Source organism: Pelodiscus sinensis, chromosome 15 (genome assembly GCF_049634645.1).
Source record: "Pelodiscus sinensis isolate JC-2024 chromosome 15, ASM4963464v1, whole genome shotgun sequence".
In the NCBI taxonomy this organism is placed as follows: domain Eukaryota; kingdom Metazoa; phylum Chordata; order Testudines; family Trionychidae; genus Pelodiscus; species Pelodiscus sinensis.
This window is the reverse complement of record NC_134725.1, coordinates 20,171,484-20,189,529: the sequence shown is the minus strand read 5'-3', so window position 1 is coordinate 20,189,529 and position 18,046 is coordinate 20,171,484. Positions and strand designations below refer to the sequence as shown.

The window sequence follows — 18,046 nt, the reverse complement described above, 5'->3', positions numbered from 1 at the left end:
CAGAGAATTAGCACTCTTTGATGCAAGATTGTACATTCACTCTTTGTCTTGCCCTGATTTAGGGGACAGGGAAAAACAGTCTGCCTGTTGCTCAGCGTCAAGTGGAGTTCTGCCACTTCTGTGGTGTTTCAGTATGCCCTGTGTATGTGTATCTGGATTTGATGGACAGGAGTACCAGCTTTTCATATTAAAACCCTTAACCATCACTGAACTAAAAACAGATCACCCCCTTGTTATCACAGGTTCTGCACATCCAGCCACCACCCCTTTTGGACCCTCGCCTCACCACAGCAGCTTCCTGCCTACGAGCCATTTGGCAGGTAAGTGTAAGTAAACCCTGCTCTCCCATTATTATTCTAGTTTATTCTCTGATTCCATGGATCAGCAGTCTGAGATATTGTAGCACTTAAACCCCCATAGGAAACGTACTTTAAGATGTATTAGGTCTGGTCAGAATTTAATGATAGCATTGTAGTGAGGCAACGTAGTGCTTGGCTTAGAAGGGCCTTAAGACTGTGGTCTACTTTTACACTATTAGTGAGTGAGGATTAAATATTCTCCAAGTATGTCTCTACACCAGTCCTTTTTCCCTAAAATTTTCCAATTATTGATACTGCCATAGTTGTAGAGCCAGTGCACACATTTCTCTGGCACTTTAATCAACAGCTGATCTAATCCATCTCAGAGCAGATCTAAATAAACAGGTGACTGGCACACAATAGCCCTTAGTTTACACTAGCACTCTCACCGGCGCTGCAACCAGTGGCTCTGTAGAAGGAGTGTTAGTACAAAAAGCCCAGGTATGTAGTTGCTATAGGGATGGGTGTCTGTAGTGATTTTCTTAGGATTATGTCTGAGAGAAGGTTACACAGCAGACAATATAGAGGTGAACACAACATTCATTGTGAAACAAGATGATCTCTCAGGCTACTTATCAAGATGCCTGCAGTTCCCATTTTAAGACAACTGAAATACAATAATTGTGAGCAAAGAAAGTTCATCTTTATCAAAAAGCTTTGTCATAATAAGTTGTCACACTCATGCACTCCTCCATCCACACACACACATAGGGTATGTCTACATTAGCCCCCTAATTCGAACTAGGGAGGCTAATGTAGGCATTCGAAGTTGCAAATGAAGCCCGGGATTTAAATGTCCCGGGCTTTATTTGCATCTTCCCGGGCGCCGCCATTTTTAAATCGCCCTTAGTCCGTGCCCGCAGCTACACACGGCACCGAGTAGGTAGTTCGAATTAGGATCCTCGTTCCACAAGGAGTAACGGTAGTTCGAATTAGAGATCCTAATTCGAACTACCTACTCTGTGCCACGTGTAGCCGCAGGCACGGAGTTCGGACTAAGGGGGATTTAAAAATGGCGGCGCCCGGGAAGATGCAAATGAAGCCCGAGATATTTAAATCCCGGGCTTCATTTGCAACTTCGAATGCCTACATTAGCCTCCCTAGTTCGAACTAGGGGGCTAGTGTAGACATACCCATTCACACATATACAGCCGCTTGTTGGAATGGTTGTTCCGGTTCCTTCGCTTTCTAATGCAGCCAAAATATCAGCTAGCGGCCCCTGTGTGTGGTGTCTGTGTCTGGCCTCACCCTCTCAGGTGTATGCTTACAAATGCAGGAGCCTTTTGTTATCTTATACAAAGGTGGCTAGGTTTTGTCAGAGCTTCATTTTATAGTGATGTCTACACTGTGACATGGTGCAGAACCCAGAGTAGGCTGGGAAAGGGGCTGGAAAGCAAATCAATGGAGCAAAGTCCTCTTCTGTCCTGAAAAGTTTTGTGCAGGGCCCACTTGCACCAGAAGACAGTTTACAGCTCTTCATTGCCATGTGGATAGTGTTGCAGCATAGGAGTTGCCACTCAATTTCAGCTTTTAAACATAACTTTGAGTAACCCTCTGGCATACAGAAGTTTATTACAACATCTGTTTGTGTAGTAAGCACTGAATTCTTTCTCCATTTTTAACATGCTCGAGTTTTCTGTGCAAAGAACCTTGCAATAAGGAGGATCAGCTTAAAGTCTGACCTAATCCTGCTTTGATTCAGAGCATTCAGAAGGGGAGGGGTGCGTTTCATTCTCCAACATTCTTGGCTAAATGCCTGCTAAATCCCTGTTTGCCTTTCCAGATCCATTTAGCAGGTCAAGCACCTTCAGCGGCCTTGGGAACTTAGGCAGCAATGCCTTTGGAGGATTAGGCAGTCATGCTCTGAGTAAGTACTGGCTGGGTTACTGCAGACAAACATCCCTTTCAAAAAGGCCACATGCTAATATTTACAGCAGCTGGTGGTAATTTTTAAAAAAGTTATTTCCTAACCTCCATTCTCCTATCTGAAAACACTGCACCTAAGATTTCCAGGTCTCTGCGGTGGGAGCTTTTCTGCATGTCTTGCCTATCAATAGTTGTGCTTCTGCATCTCTTCACCATTCAAGATGATGGCCTTCTGTGTTCTTAAAGGTGTCAAAGTGTGATACTCCACTGAGCTCTGCTACTCTGCTGGCACATAAAGTGACATCCTTCAACAGTGAAGACTTTCAGTAGAACAGCTATTGATAACCTTTCCTAAATCACAGTGCAGACTTACCCTTCTCTGCCAAATCCCACAGTTTGAATGTTAAATTCCACATATAGAATGATTTTCCTTTAATAGCTCATTACTTTCAAGTGAGGCATGGTTGGCACATACACAAGAGCATGCATGTGCATCTCATACAGACCTGGGAATGAATTCTGGATTGGTAAAAAAAAAAAAAAATCAAGTAACTGATGGTGCTAAAAGGAGTGTATGACCCACAGCCAAGTTCTCTTTAAAAAAAATACAATTACACACCTCTTATGAACAAATAGGGCTGTGAGTGTGAGTCCTCACTGTAGACAACTGATTTTCTATAACTACCTTTTTAGAATGGCAGTGACAGGAGCTAGTAAGTATTGGTCATGATGATGGAGAGAGAAAAAGAAGCTGGGCAATAATGAATCATCTCTTATGGTGTTAATGTTCCCATTACCTTGCAGGAGTTTCTCGGATCTGTAGGTAAAGCTTCCCCGCAAATAGTCTTAACAGCTGCTGTGTTTTTTACCAATTCTCAGAGATGGCTGAAAACTCCTGCTAAGAGCTTTCCCTGACCCCAAAATGAGAAGTCTTGAAAGGATAGTTATGGTTATGATTGGCACATTATAGAGTTTGAGAGAGTTTCATGTGATTTTTTTTTAACTCTTGTTCAAAAGTAAGAAAAAAAATCTGTTCCCTTTTGCCCCCTGCTATTTTAGCTCATAACAGCATATTTGCTCACAAAGACGGTCCAAACCTACAGAGCTTTAATAATCCCCATGAGCCCTGGAATAGACTCCATCGAACCCCACCTTCCTTCCCGACACCTCCACAATGGCCTAAGCCAGGGGATTCTGAGCGAAGCTCCTCACTGACCAACCATGACAGAGAACGGGAGCGGGAGCCAGAGAAGAGAGATCTTTGTCTGAATAAGGACGACAGAGACAAAGACAGGTATGTGTATGCTGACCATATATAGTAATTTTTCCAGGAATGTCCCAATTTTTAGGATTTTGTCCCGGTGCCCCATCAAGTAGTAAAATGTCCTGGAAATTTCTGCTGGACATTTCACTATTGACGGGTACTTGGACTTTGAGGAAGAAGAAACTATAAGTTTGATTGCTCCTGGTACGGCTCAGCAGCAGCATGCTCCCCCCACCTCACCTCACCTCACCCCCATCCCTGAGCACGTAGGCAGCTCCCATTGGAACTTTGCCGACTGGGGCAGGCTTCTGGTGGCACACAGCTCTGGCTACTCCATCACCCACTGCCACACCACTGCACAGCCCCTCCCCCTTACCCAAAAGAACTGCCTCTGACCCACGGGGCCTCCAGTGCCATGCAGCCTCCTTCTTCTCCTCCACATATGCAGGCAGCAGCTTGTTACAGTGGCCACTGCTGCCAGGAAGGGGAGGGGTGGCAGGGTCCAAGGCACTAAGTAGCTGCTCCCGGACCTCAGCATATTTTAACTGCTGCCTGTACCCTAGTAGGGGCCACGCGGAACTCAGCTGAGGTGCTGCCACCCCCCTCAGGGTATGCTCAGGCTCTGTCACCCCTCAGGGCGCACTTGGGCTTGCTGCCCACGCACTGCCACTCTTTCTCCCCCGCATACTCCTCCCCACCCCACTGGGGAAGCAGCAGAGCCTGGTCTGGGGGGAAGGCTGGGGTTTCTACACATACCCCCTACACCCTGCCAGCAGGAAGCCTGACCTGGAGCTGAAGCCCCGCAGCTGCGCTGGGATCCCTGCTGCGTGGGAGGGTGAGAAGAGGGGGGAGACTGAGTTTCCTCTCCTTCCCCCCTGCTGGGGGAATGACAGCTACTGTCTGGAGGCTTTCCCTGCTGCAGCAAGGTGCCAACCCAGGTTAACATCCCCCCTCGTGCCCAGACCCCACACCCAAATCCCCCTCACTCACGCCCCTCCCCCCACAACCCCGCGTTCCCAGCTTGTTCTGACACCCTGCCCCAAGACCCCTCCTGTAACCTCTCTCCTGGCCAGAAACCCTATCCCCAGACTGCTCCAGCACTCTCGCTTCTGGCCAGAGACCCTATCCCCAGCCTGTCTGTGCACCCTACTTCTCACCCAGACCTTGCAACCTCTCCCCCTTCTGCACCCCACCTTCCATCTAGATCCTGAACACATCCCTCTCCCACCTATTGGCAGCCCTTTCCCATCCACTGAACCCCTTTTTTTCTCCCCACCCCGAAGCCTAAGGGGGTCCATAAAATTAACTAAATCTAGAACCCCAGAAAAGTAAATCTGATCTGTGGAAAGCCCTGAATTAGGGACATTACGGAATAGTTGACTACCCAATAAGCAAAAGTTTAATGGGTAGTGGAGTAGAGTATTGACTACTTGCTTCCCCCGCCCACCCTCTTGCTGCCTCTAGGCAGCAAGAAGGGAGAAATAGCTGGTCCTGGAGGGAGCCGACTTAAAAGCCAGTTCCCCCCTGTACTGTCTCCACAGTGCTGCCTGCCTCTGCTCCTTTTGCCTCTATCAGAAGCAGCGGAGGGGTAGGTGGCTGGTCGAGGGTCGCCAAAGGCAGAGGCTGCTCAGCAGCAGCCCCTGTCTAGGGGGTCCCAATGGGGAGCTGGGTGATCTGTTCACTGTGATCAGGGGCTGCTAGACTCAGTGCAAGCCAGGACAGAACAGTCCTGGCTTATGCTGGTCACTCTGCCCCTGCATTTTAAATGTAGTAAGAGTCTGGTGGCTCTTGCTACATTTAAAATGCAGAGCCACAGCACTGGTGGCTCCCACAGCCTGCACGAGCCAGGACTGCTAAGTCCCAGATAGAGCCAGCTCCTGAAGCTACTCCCACTGTGCCTCTGTAGAGTGGCGCTTATCAGCTAATTGTGTAATTGAGACAAATTGTATCAACTACACGATTAGCCTGATAACCTCAATTTAACATCTTTACCTTGAACCTCAGTCCTCTCTGCCCCATCCCCTCGCCTTCTGGAGCTGGGACTCCATAGGAGTGAGGTGTCTCAGTTGGGGGCCAGATCAGTGAGGGCTGGGAGGGTTTGGAGGAGTTTTTTGCTTTTCACTTGTGTGGTCCCCAGCTGATTTTTCTGTGGGTCAGTGGTCCCCGACCCAAAAAAGGTTCCCCATCCCTGCCATAAGTAAAGAAAACATTGAAACCTTTTGTGGTGGTCATAAATTAATACTTTACTGAATTTAAAATGAAGTTTGATAAATTAACACAAGAAAGTCAAAACACTTAATCTGTTTAATAATTTAAATTAAACCATTCTCCCTAGCTGCAGCACCAGCAAAATGGTTTGAGGGTAATTATGTAATTAACAGTGAGTTTCCATTAGCAACTGGTGGTCCGTGGAAAGGTTTACATTGAACCAGGTAGTTCACAGGCCAAAAAATTTGAGAACCACTGAAATAGAGGCACCCCCAGCATCTCCTCCCTCCCATGAGTTAATGCAATGCAAGTAGAACTAATACAATTGCAGTATAGCTGCATGGGAAGGTCCTTTGGGGGCCAAACCCATCCCTATTGGCAGAGGTCTCAGAGGGATCACACAACATGCTTTGCTTCCAGTCATGTGTCCATCTTAACCCTGGAAGTACTACCTCCAAGGATGGGACTTTATGTGGCAGGTGGGTGGGGCATAAGGGGTATGGGATTGTGGCTAATGAGGCTGGAGGCATGGCTAATATGTCCCTATTTTTGCTTCAGAAAATATGGTCACCATAGGCACGTTTTGGGCACTTCCTTGTACTCTTTTACCTTCTATTCTCCCTACAATGGCCTTGATTTTGATATAACTATAAATCTGCTGACATGAAGGAGGTAAGCAAATTCTCTCTGAAGCTGTCAACAGGCCTTTCCCTCCATAGGCATGTTTTGGTTAGACAAAAACCAACAGCCCATGCTGGAAAGTCACATGCTGTGGTTTGCACTGGGTCCCAGACACTGTACCTTTGCTTTTTAAATGTAGTAAATTTTGCTTTTTAAATCCAGGAAGTTGTGGCTCTGCTTTTTAAATGTAGTAAGAGCTTGGTGGCTCGCACAACATTTAAAAAGTAAAGGTGCAGCGTCTGGCACCTGTGGCAAGCTGGGACTGCTCAGTCCTGGCTCACACCAGGTTCCCTTCTGCACCTCTGCCTCCTCTTCCCCCCATGGAGACAGTGCTGGGCTTTTAAGCCCCTGCTTTGGCTTCTGCTCCCCCCCGGCTGCCTCTGATACAGAGGCAACAAAGTGAGAGATGACTAGTCGAGTAGTGACTCACTACCCGGTAAGCTTAGGCATATCGGGTAGTCAGCTAGTCGCTTACATTCCTAGTGTCAATATAACTACAATCATTTGGGGGAGGTGGTATTTCTACTCCAATGGAAAAGCCTTTCTATGAGTGCAGAGGTGTATCTGCACTATGAGAGTATGCCGTAAGGTTTGTAATGCAGGCAGGCCATTAGTAAGTCAGATTAATTGGCCTTAAAAACATCACCACGTTCTGTCTACCACAGCGTCTAATACTTTTTCTTTAAATAATACCAACTGTTTGCCAAAATTCAGTGCCCTGAAAAATAGGTAAATGGAGATAAATATTCAGAGAAATCCAATAGTAGTGGTCCAAACTACTAGTTTTCACAATGATAATCATTCAGCTTATGATAATAACCCAACAAAAAGCTTGAGCATCATTAATTTTCAGTTTTCTCATACTTTGTGTTTTGTACATCTCATCCCCAAAGAGATGTTACTTTCCCTTTTCCCATCTTACAGATGGGAGTAACTGAGGCACAGTGAGATTAACTGATTTGCTCAAGGTCAAACAATACATCAGTGGCATAGCTGAGAATAAAACCCCACTTTCATGCCTCCCATTCCCACTCTAAATATTGGATAACGTCATTGCTCGTGTGAGAGATCTTGCTCATTTAAACCATGTCTACACTGCACGCTTATTTCGGAATAAGCTATTCCGGAATAGTTATTCTGAAATAGCTTATTTTGAAATAACATGTCTACACTGCAGAGAAGTCTCAAAATTAGTCCGAGACAGGCTTCCAAATGTAGACGCACTATCTTGAGTTAGAGCCCCAAAAGAAATAACTTTGAATGGCCCAGCCATTTCAAAATAGCAGAAGTGGCGCTTCTACACACACCTTATTTTGAAATAGCTATTTCAGAATAGGCATTTTTTTTTTTTGTAGAATGGAGGTTTATAGAAGTCATAATAAACCGTCCTTTATTTAGAAATTATTTCAAAATAACGGAATTGCTGTGTAGACGCTCACATAGTTATTTTGGAATAAAAGTCATTATTCCAAAATAACTTTGCTGTGTAGACACACCCATAGTCAGCACCAGTACATTAAATTGTCTGTTCCTCACAGCAGCTCTTCTTGAAAGACAGTTGAATCAGTCAGTTTCACATGCATATCTCTCCAATGCCTGGAATTTTTTTCTCATACAGGTGGCGTAACTGCTGAAGTTGCAGCACCTAATTCAGTTGCACTAAACTAAAACACAGATCTGCTGCTGCTTAGGAAAACAAATGTTAGCTCATTTCCTGGGTGCTCAGTCCCCAAGATAGGAGAGTTTAAGATGGATTTGTTTTATGTAGAATATATTGTAAATGTACGTTGCCAACCAGTTTAGTGTCTCTGTCTTGGATGCATGTCACATGGAATCAATGGAGCCATTGTAGTAACTCAAGCAGATTCTAGATAATTAATGGCTGATATCCCTAGGTAGTAGATTATATTTATTGATTGATAGCATAATACTTCCTTGGCTAGCACAGTCTAGAAAACTGTGGGAGGAGGAGGTTAAAATAATTCACTGACCCTCCTGGCCCTCCAATAATAAAGTAGCCTGTCTCTTCAGGAGACTGAAGTTTAAACAGAGATAAGGTCACATGTGAAAGGTGACTTTGATGTTCTCACATTCACATCCCATTTTGCAAGTCACCAAACAAGAACACATTTAAGATTCTTTGCTTATGAGTAGCCCATAACTGTAATAGCCAGTTACAAGACAGTGATCCGCAGATAACACTGCTACACCTGCTGCTGGACACATCTGCTAGTCCCTTGTTTTCTATGTTGGGTCACAATTTTAGCACCATATTCTGATTAGACACCAACAATAAGGTATTTTCTCTTTACACAGGGATCTCATTGATAAAAATAGACACTCAAATAGATCCTCACCGGCATCCGCTCCTGTGACCCATCAGATCAGCAACCTCATCCGTAGCAACAGCCAGACCTCCAGCGATCCCATCAGACAAGCTAGCATAGGTGAAAGGGAAAGGTCCAAAGAATCAGAAAGAGAGCACCCTGACCGACTAAGAGAGCCACCCATAACAGAACTCAAGATAAAAGAGAGTCGTTCTCCTGTGAAGGAAACTCCTAGCCATGATAAGAGACCCTCTGAGGACAACACAAAGCCAGTAATTCAATCTGTATCTCCCTACAGCAAATCTGCACTAAGTGAGAGCTTGAAATTTAGCAATTTAATGAACAAAGATATAGATAGAAAGCCAGAGCTTCCAAGTGACCTCCAAAAGATTAAGAATGACATCAAAGTCAAAGAGGAGCGCAAGGAGGACAGTGATGTGCTGGTGGTGGGATCTGAACCTTCACAGCATTCCAGAACAGTGGAACATCCGCCACCCTCTTCTTTGCATGGATTACCCATGTCCCATTCTATGGCTGCCACAATGCCTCTCTCCATGAGTAGTGTTCACCAAATGAACAACATGAATGTTCTAGACCGCAGCAGAATGATGACCCCTCTCATGGGCATGAATCCTCTGTCAGGAAGAGACAGACTGCAACATCCTGGATTTTCTTGGGACCCCGTGAGGGACCCGTTACGAGATGCCTACCGGAGCTTAGATCTGCATCGTCGAATGGACTTTCAGCTCCGAACAGATCCCATCCATAGGTTCCCTACCACCTCTGGATTTTATGACCATGAGCGTTCTTATAGAGATAGGGAACCGCACGACTATAACCACGAAAACCTTCTTGAAGCCCGCCGAGAGCAAGAGCGGTTACGGCAAGCGGAGGAGAGAGAGCGCTTGCACTTACGAGAGGAACTTGAGCGTGCCAGAATGCACCACCTGCACTCATCCCCTATTGAAAGTCAGCTGGCACACATGCCATCGTTCATGCCTCACTTAAGCGGGATGCATTACCCCAGACTCAGTCCGTCTACTGCCATGCACAATGGAATTTTAAATAGAAATCCACCAACCGCAGCTTTGAGTGCCCCACCCCCTTTGGTACCAGCAAGCAGTACTAGACCTGCCTCCCCTCGCAGGACTACCCCACTCACAAACTCAGAGTCCAGGGACTATTCCCCCTCTAGGAACCCCAAAGAAGTAGAGGCACGATAGTCCCCAACAGGGTGAATTTTAAACTTGGTTGTATATAGAACAACAAAAATCTTTTACAAAATGCACTGCTGTAACTTTTTTTTAATGTAAAATTTATAGAAATTAAGCACAGTTCCATAAATAATGGGATCAGGGGTTTCAAAAACTTTCCAACAAGAAAGTTGCTAAGAATGGGAATTTAATATATATAGGTATTGATTTTTTTATTTTATTTTTGTTTCTGTCCTAAAATGAGTTATTAAAAATATCAGGTTTGTACATTTTTTCCCAAATGTGAGAAACATTTTAATGGATTTGTATTTTTTTTAATTTTGTGTTCTTTATTCACTTAAAAAAGGAGATTTTGCTTTTAGTTAAAGTTGCATTTAAAATGCCTCAGATCCTTAAGAAAATGACCCAGGGTTTCTTAAAGTATTATTTATGGAAATACTGTAGTTTCTTACAATCCACTGTGAGGTTCCCTAACTGAAGCCAATTGATCACTTATCTTGGTACTTTGGAACCGAAGTTACAGATATATATTAAAATATTATTATTAATAATAATAATAATGTACAAAACTGTTTGTTTTTTGCCTTATAATATTATGCAGAAATTTAAGAGGAATTTTTTTGACTTCTTGTTTTAAACAAAACATACAAAGAAAACAAGCTGTAAATAACCTGTTAATATAAATGTACACCAATATTAAATTCTTAACATAGGTAGACTTTATAAAAAATGGTTTCTAGAACCACTCTGGTTATTTGTTAACATGGTTACAACTCATTCTTGTCACAGTCAGAAATACCCACTCAGAAAGCTAAGTGCAGCATATATTTTTCAACTATGCAAGAACTGGGAGGCAGGTCTTTAGTGGATGTTGGGAGGAGGAAGATTAAAAAAAAAAGCAACAACTTGCAACGCTGGAGACAGAATGGAAATGGCATGTGAACAGAAAGAAGGATATTTGTGTTTAACCAAAAAAAAAAACTGATTTTTTTGTACAAACACAAGGGACAGTTCACCAAGGAGAGAAAGAGACGCTCCTGGAAGGAGATTTTGGTTTCCCACGTTTCAAGATGGCAAAAACAGATGGAACTGGCACAGTACCCATGCGGCAGACCCTTTAATTTTTTTTTCCTTTTTTTTTCTTTTTCTTTTTGAGTTGTGGGCAGGCTCGCTGGCAAGCAAGGACAATTTTCTGTGGACCCCTTGTGCTAATCGTGCAGTGTTCTTATTGGAATCTGTATACAAAACAAAGTAGAATTTTAGGAGTGCAAAAAAAAAAGTTTAATGGTTGATTTTTAAAAAAGAAATTCTGATATATTATCTATAGTACATGAAGACCATAAGCAAACGTTTGTTTCAGTGTGGTTCTGCCTTGAACTGCTTTTCGGCATGATTTTTATTTTTTACTTCAAATTTTACTTTTCATTCATATGTAAATTTTGCCATGTTTTACTTGCTGTACCATTTCCCCTCTCTCATTTTATTTTTCAGTATCCATGTTTTATATACCCTGGGGTTGTACTTTCTAGTTAATTCAGCCATCCGCTACTATTTTCTTTCTTTGACTCTGTATCTCATTCCCCTCCTTCCCCTCAATCCTCCCCCCTGCACCCCTGTAATTTTAAACATTCAGTTTCCTTGTAGATCAATGAAGATAAATACAACATTGATTTTGGATGAAAAAAGGTAGTTGAGTGTTTGTGTCATAGCTAGTCTGCTTGGCTTTGAGGCTAATGGTTTATCGACAGATGTGCTGAGCCCTTTAATACCAATAGTGCTTCAGGTGCTTTGATGGCCCAGCCACCTTAGGATGAAGAGGCTGAGGGGGTGTAAGACCTTTCCTTGAATAGCATCTCCTTACCCTTAAGAACTTTGCCCACTGGCCAAGGATTAGCTCTCAGCTTGTCAAACACCATATCAAAGGTGTCACAAAACTAAGAGCTTTGACAGCTCTGAGAATAGCTGTGGTGTATGAAGAAGCACAAGATTAACCCTAAGCAGACAGTGGCACTTCCTCATATAGATTAACCAAGACTACAAGTTATAGGTGTGTTTTTAGCACAAACAGGTTTATACCACCTTTTGGAGCTGGGAGGCAGAAAAAGTAGAAATGCAGTTGTTTCATAGATGCCTTCTGTGCAATAGCTTGTTTAAAGAACAATGCTGCTAGCATAGCTGTGGGTAAATGGGATGGTCACAGGTTCAGAGCTCTGTTTGTCACATGCATTCACATATATTTTCCCATCTGCGGGGAGGAACACACTCTGAAATCCCCTTACCTCCTTCCTGTCAATGGCTAACTGATTTCACAGAGAGGAAAGCTGTTTTAATAGCATGTTACAGCTTCTGTTTTTAAGAGTGTGTGACTAAATTATCCAGGGTTTTAAAAAAAGGCTGATGTGAAGAGACAAAATAGGCATTCTAACTCAGCACCTCCTCCCTCATCAGAAAGTGGAGAAATGTGTAACACATAGTGGAAGTGAACAGTGTTTTTGGCACCAGCATAGAGATCTATTAGTAATCTTGTCTCCTCGCTAATGGTGGCATTGAAATTCTCTTCCACCACCATTGTCCAATGTGCCATCTTGTTTGACAACAATTTTACAGTAGAGCCAGAGGCAAACTAAGCATGTTACAATCTTAGTGTCCATTAAACAGATTGCATATACCACCATCATGTGAGTGGTCAGAACTCTCAACGTGATTGTAAAATCTTAAAAAACAACAAATGGTATAGCAGTACCTACAAGACATATAGATGGTATCATGAGCTTTCGTGGGCACAACCTGCTTCTTCAGATGACAGGAGTATTAAAGGTCCAGATCCAAAATAAATAGTAAGGGATGGGGGATGAGAGAGAAGGAAGGGGAAAAGGAAGAGGGAGTCAGTTAGAGTGTTCATATTACATGAAGCTGATAGAGAACTCTAATTGACTTTTTTAATTTGGTGACCAGCTTCAGTGGAATTCCTAAAAGAATTATATATTGCACCCACATGAGTGCCAGAAGAATTCATCATGAATGCTATTTAATTTGCCACAGCAGCCAAGGAAGTCCATGTTTTGCTTTTACTGTATTTTAAGCATTACATAAAAGTGTAACAGCAGTAGTTTGTTAACACTGCACTACAGTGGAATTCCTATGGAATTACAGTATTGTTCAAGTTCCATAAACAGTTCATCACTAAGAAGAGAAACAAATTAACTCAGCCTTAGGCTAGGTGTACTCTGCAGGTAGCTTAAGTTTGCAACTCCAGCTAAGTAAATAACATAAAGTGGAATCAATGTCCCTTAAGCAGAGCTTGGCACCATCTCTACAGAGGGAGGTGAATGAGAGCAAAAGCTACCATCAACTTCCCTTCCTCCTCATGAATCAAGGCCTTTAGTCTTCAATTTAGTGGGTTCTTACTAAATCCATTAAATCAAATGCCAGAAAATAGATCTCTGGCATGGTCAGTAGACACATGTCCTTTGAGTCTTCTCTTGCTAAGAGGAGAGTGCTAGATCAATCTTTCTGGGTGTTGGGAACTTCTGCTTCATTTATGCTCTTTCAGTTTCCCACCTCCAACTTTTGATTTTTCTTTTTTCAGCAATCCCCAAAAATATTCCCCCCTTCCCTCCTGAGCAGAGATGGAACTTAGAGGTCAAATGGCAGGGGCCTGAGCATCTGCTGAAAGAAATGCATGGAATTCAACAGTCTCATTGCTTTTACTGGAAGGTCTAGTTTCACAAAGAAGCTACAGAAAGAACAAGGAGAGGGAAATAGGCTCTTGTCTATATTCACTTGCCTATTGTCTGAGACACAAGGAGTGTTTATGTACCAGCTAGAATACAGTTGGTTTCCAGCCATGAGGTTTATAATTATGACTATGCTTTCTTCTGATCATAAACAGTTACTGCAGCTGGTACAGACACCTTTTTTTAATTGAGCAGTCAGTGAATAACATTGTATTGAATATCCACCATGAGGCTGGCCGGATTCTGGATTATAGCAAAAGCTAATTCCTAAAACAATAGGAGATTGTAGGAATCTTAAAAGTTTTGTGGCAAAAAAAAAAATTGTTTTTTCCAATAAGGGAGAACTGCCTCAGGTAAAGCAAAAGCATTACAGGAGCATTCACCCTAGGCTTTACAAACATCTTGAGTATTTGCAGTTAAACTGGAACCAATTAACTCAAAAGCTTAAAATAAAAAATGTCTAATATAGACACTCCCTCCGTTGTTCATGCTGGCATCGCAGGAATTCTCAGGTTTGGAATATGTACCTCATCTTCTTCAGGCCTCATAATTATTTATTAGTTTACAGATGGAGCAAAGGAAAGAAATCAGAGACTCCAAAATAAGCGGAAATGTAATATCCCAACAGTTTAAGAAGAAAAGGGAGACTCCCGTTTTCAAGAATCATGTCAGGTTTTGATCAGAGGGATTCTTAAATCAGTTTTTGCCTCTTAGGTCAACCTTATCACTGAACCAACAGTGGGGAAAATGAACAAATTATAATCAGCCAAAAGTGGATTCCTATTCTAAGGGGGGAAAAGGAATAAAAGGAAATCAAGAACACATTTTCGTTAATTTACACTGAACAAAAGAAGAGGAACTCTGATTGCTCCTTCAGAAAAGTTCATTTTACCAAAGTCACAAGAATATAGATGTTACAATACTGTATGAACCCACCCCTGTCCTGCTATTAGAATGTGAATTCAGGCCTTCCAATCTAGGTTGTCTGCCTGAATCAGACTACATTATTTTCCCTGAGAAGAAAGAAATTAACCTCTGTCACAGACTGGGCCTGTAAGCTTCTATTGAACTAAAGGCTGGGGACCTCAAAATTCTCAGATAAAGTCAAATTAGGACTACTCTGCACTACAGGATGGATCAACACCTCAGCAATCAATCCACCGATAGTTGATTTAGCAAATCTAGTTAAGACCCACTAAATTTACCACTGATCATTCTCATGTCGACTCTGGTACTCCAGCAGAACGAGATGAGTAAGAGCAGCCAACACAAGAGATTTTTGACCCAGCAGTAACTAGATCTAAGCTACATCAATTTCACTTACGCTAATGTAACTCACATTGTGTAGCTTACATTGATCTGTCACCATCAGGTAAACCTCCCTACTGTTGTGATAATGTTTCTGAGAAGTAGCTATCACTAGGGCTCGACAAATTATAAAAAACCCTACTTGCTAGACAAAAAAGGGACTCACCACCCCCACCGTGTGACCCCCACTGCGCAGGTGTGCGCCACCCGGAGAACGGGACGACCAGAACGGCATGTTTGCTTCTGTGATGGGGAGGGGCCACTCCACAGTGGTGAGGATGACCTACCCCGCACTTCAACGGCACCAACCCCCATGCTGCCTGGGGAGTGCGGTGTTCTGACAGCTGTCTGCGCTGCTTGATCCCGTCCAGCTGAGCAGCGTGCAGGGGGGCCAAGTCCTGGGATGGGAGCCAGAAGCAGGGGTGGGGCTGGACGTGGGCTTAGGGTGGGGCCAGAGTGTGCGTGCGTCCCTGACATCGGGGAGAGGCGCCCGTGCAAGAGAACGCCGCATTCAAAAGGGGAGCAGAGGAGAGCAGAAGAGAGGAGGGAGGTGACAGAGGAGAGTAACGGAGGGAGAGGGGAGAACAGAGGAGTGAGCTAGAAGACAGAGGTGGGCGGAGGAGTGAAGGGTGAGAGCGGAGTGGGACGGGAGTTGGAGGAGGTCAGAGAAGGCAGGAGGAAGACAGACCATCCTGGGCTGCTTCCCACCTCCGCTTCTCCTTTCACATCCTCTGCCCCACGCTCTGCTCTCTGCTCCACTCCCCGTCCCCCTGAGCTCTGCTAGGCGGCTGCACAGGAGCAAGCAGCGCAGACCGCTGTCAGAACGCCACGCTGGCTGTGTTACACGGGGCTAGGGGCCACTGAAGTGCGGGGCGGGTCACCCTCACCGCCGCGGGGCAGTTCCACCCTGTCACAGCTCGCCAGCTGCCAAAATCTACTCGCCACAGACAAGTGGGCGAGCGAATTTGTCAAGCCCTGGCTATCACTAAGAACCTTTAGATCAGTGGTCACCACGAGTAGATTGGGATCTACCAGTAGATCTTGGAGCCTCTGACAGGTGATCCTGACTGGTTTGGCCAGGAAGCTAGCAAGCGCTGGCACTTCAGTTGCCCCTCCACCCACTGTCATGCTGCTCCTGATCTCTGCTTTGGAGCTGCCCCCCTCAGAGCTCCCTGCTTGCTGTGCAGTCTGTGGGAGGGAGAAAAGGGGGGCGCTGATGTCAGGGTGTCCCTCCTCACCCCACTCCTGTATCCCATTTCCACACAGAGAGAAGGGGATAGAGGGAACTTGACAATGCAAATCTCTGTGTCACTCACAAACACACACTGTCCTTCCCTCTCATCTCCTGATCCAACACGTACATGCAAAGTGGGTTATTTTTAGTTTTTTACTGGAATGTTCATTTCTCTCTTATGCTTAAATTTAATTCTGATTCTTTGAGTAGTGAGTTCTAAATTACCTAAATGTATCATGTCTGGAGTCATTATCCCTGTGGTAATTGCTGCTCTTGGAAGTGGCTGGCATGTCCCTGCAGCTCCTGAGAAAGTCAGAGCAGGGGTCTTCTACATGTTGTCCTTGCCCGTGGACACCACTCCTGCAGCTCCCACTGAACAATAACAGAGCTGTGGCTAGTGGAAGCTTTCCAAGGATCCTTTACCCTGCTTTCATAATGCAGGAGCCAGGTCCTGGGGCAGTGTGTGTTGGCTGTTCTGATGCTCTATGGGTACTCAGGATTTGAACTCACTACCCATTGGTTCCCAGGCAAATACCATATCCCCTGGTCTACTCAAGAGCCCGCATGACCTCCCTACCTTCTTGATTGGTGTAGGGCAGGGTTTTGGGTTTAAGTTCCACCCATCCCTCCTGCGAGTGACCAGACAGATGGCCCAGGAGTGGAGTCAAGACAGGCTTGCCCTGGCTCTGCACCTCTCCTGAAAGCAGCTGGCATGTAAATCAATGGCGCCATGTGCTGCCCCTCATTGACAGGCACCGACCCCCACAGCTTCTACTAGCCACAATTCTCTGTTATTGACCAATGGGAGCTGCAGGGAGTGGTGTCTGCAAGCAAGGACAGCATGTGGAAGACCCCTGCTCTGCCTTTCTCAGGGGCTGCAGGGACATGCGGGCCACTTCCAGGAGCACAAGTGCCACAGGGATAATGACTCCAGACATGATACGTTTAGATAATTTAGGACTCACTACTCAAAGAATCAGAATTAAATTTAAGCATAAGCAAGAAATAAACAGTCCAATCAAAAACTAAAAATAACCCACTTTGCATGTACGTGTTGGGTCAGGAGATGAGAAGGAAGGACAGTTTGTGTTTGTGAGAATGACAGAGCCACACACAGTGTAAGAGTGACAGAGATTTGCATTGTCAAGCTCCCTCCATTCCCTTCAAGCTCCCTCCATACAGAGGTATGGAGACAGGGTACAGGATGCAGGGAGGAGGGACACCCTGACATCAGCACCCCCCCTTTTCTCCCTCCCACCCACTGCACAGCAAGCAGAAGGCTCTGAAGGGGGCAGAAGCAGCATGGCAGTGGGTGGAGGGGGCAACTGAAGTGCCAGCACTAGATAGCTTTCTGGCCAAACCAGTCAGGATCACCTGTCAGAGGCTCCAAGATCTACTGGTGATGCTGATCTACTGGTTGGTGATCACTGCTCCATCTGATAGAGGCAGCAAGGGGGAGGGAAGCAACTTGTCAACTATCTTGTTGACAATCCGAAAAGCATTTGCTTGTCCGATAGTTGACTAGTCCTTAACATCCCTCGGTCAGACCAATAGTCCATCTAGTCAAATATTCTGTATTCTGATAATGGCCAATGCCAGGTTTTTCAGGGGGAATGAACAGGACAGGTAATCAAGTGATCTACCCTCTGTTGCCTATTCCCAGCTTCTGACAAACAGACTAGGGACAATTTCCCGGGTTAATAGCTGTTGATGGGCACTATCCTCCTACCCCAGTTTGAGAAACCTGTTTGCTTTTTGAGAGATATGATATTGTCAATGCATCACAAAAAGAGCTGCTAAGACACTTGTTTTCAATGCTCAGCGGAATGCATGGAACTCAGGGAATGG

The 18,046-nt window shown here is 44.6% G+C and overlaps 1 protein-coding gene across 13 annotated transcripts in view; it reads left to right on the top strand.

The window, feature by feature from the left end:
* The window catches only part of FBRSL1 (fibrosin like 1), a 1,065,261-nt gene extending 1,047,803 nt beyond the window's left edge, over positions 1-17,458 (top strand). For 3 of the 13 annotated variants that reach the window (XM_075898374.1, XM_075898376.1, XM_075898375.1), the window contains 4 exons: positions 243-326; positions 2,143-2,226; positions 3,285-3,519; positions 8,695-17,458. In XM_075898374.1, the coding sequence (XP_075754489.1) occupies positions 243-326; positions 2,143-2,226; positions 3,285-3,519; positions 8,695-9,928 (1,637 nt within the window). In that variant the 3' untranslated portion in view covers positions 9,929-17,458. The remainder of the gene's footprint in view (positions 1-242; positions 327-2,142; positions 2,227-3,284; positions 3,520-8,694) is intronic. The other 10 variants (XM_075898377.1, XM_075898378.1, XM_075898367.1 and 7 more) reach the window with 7 other exon arrangements.
* Positions 17,459-18,046: the final 588 nt, after the last annotated feature.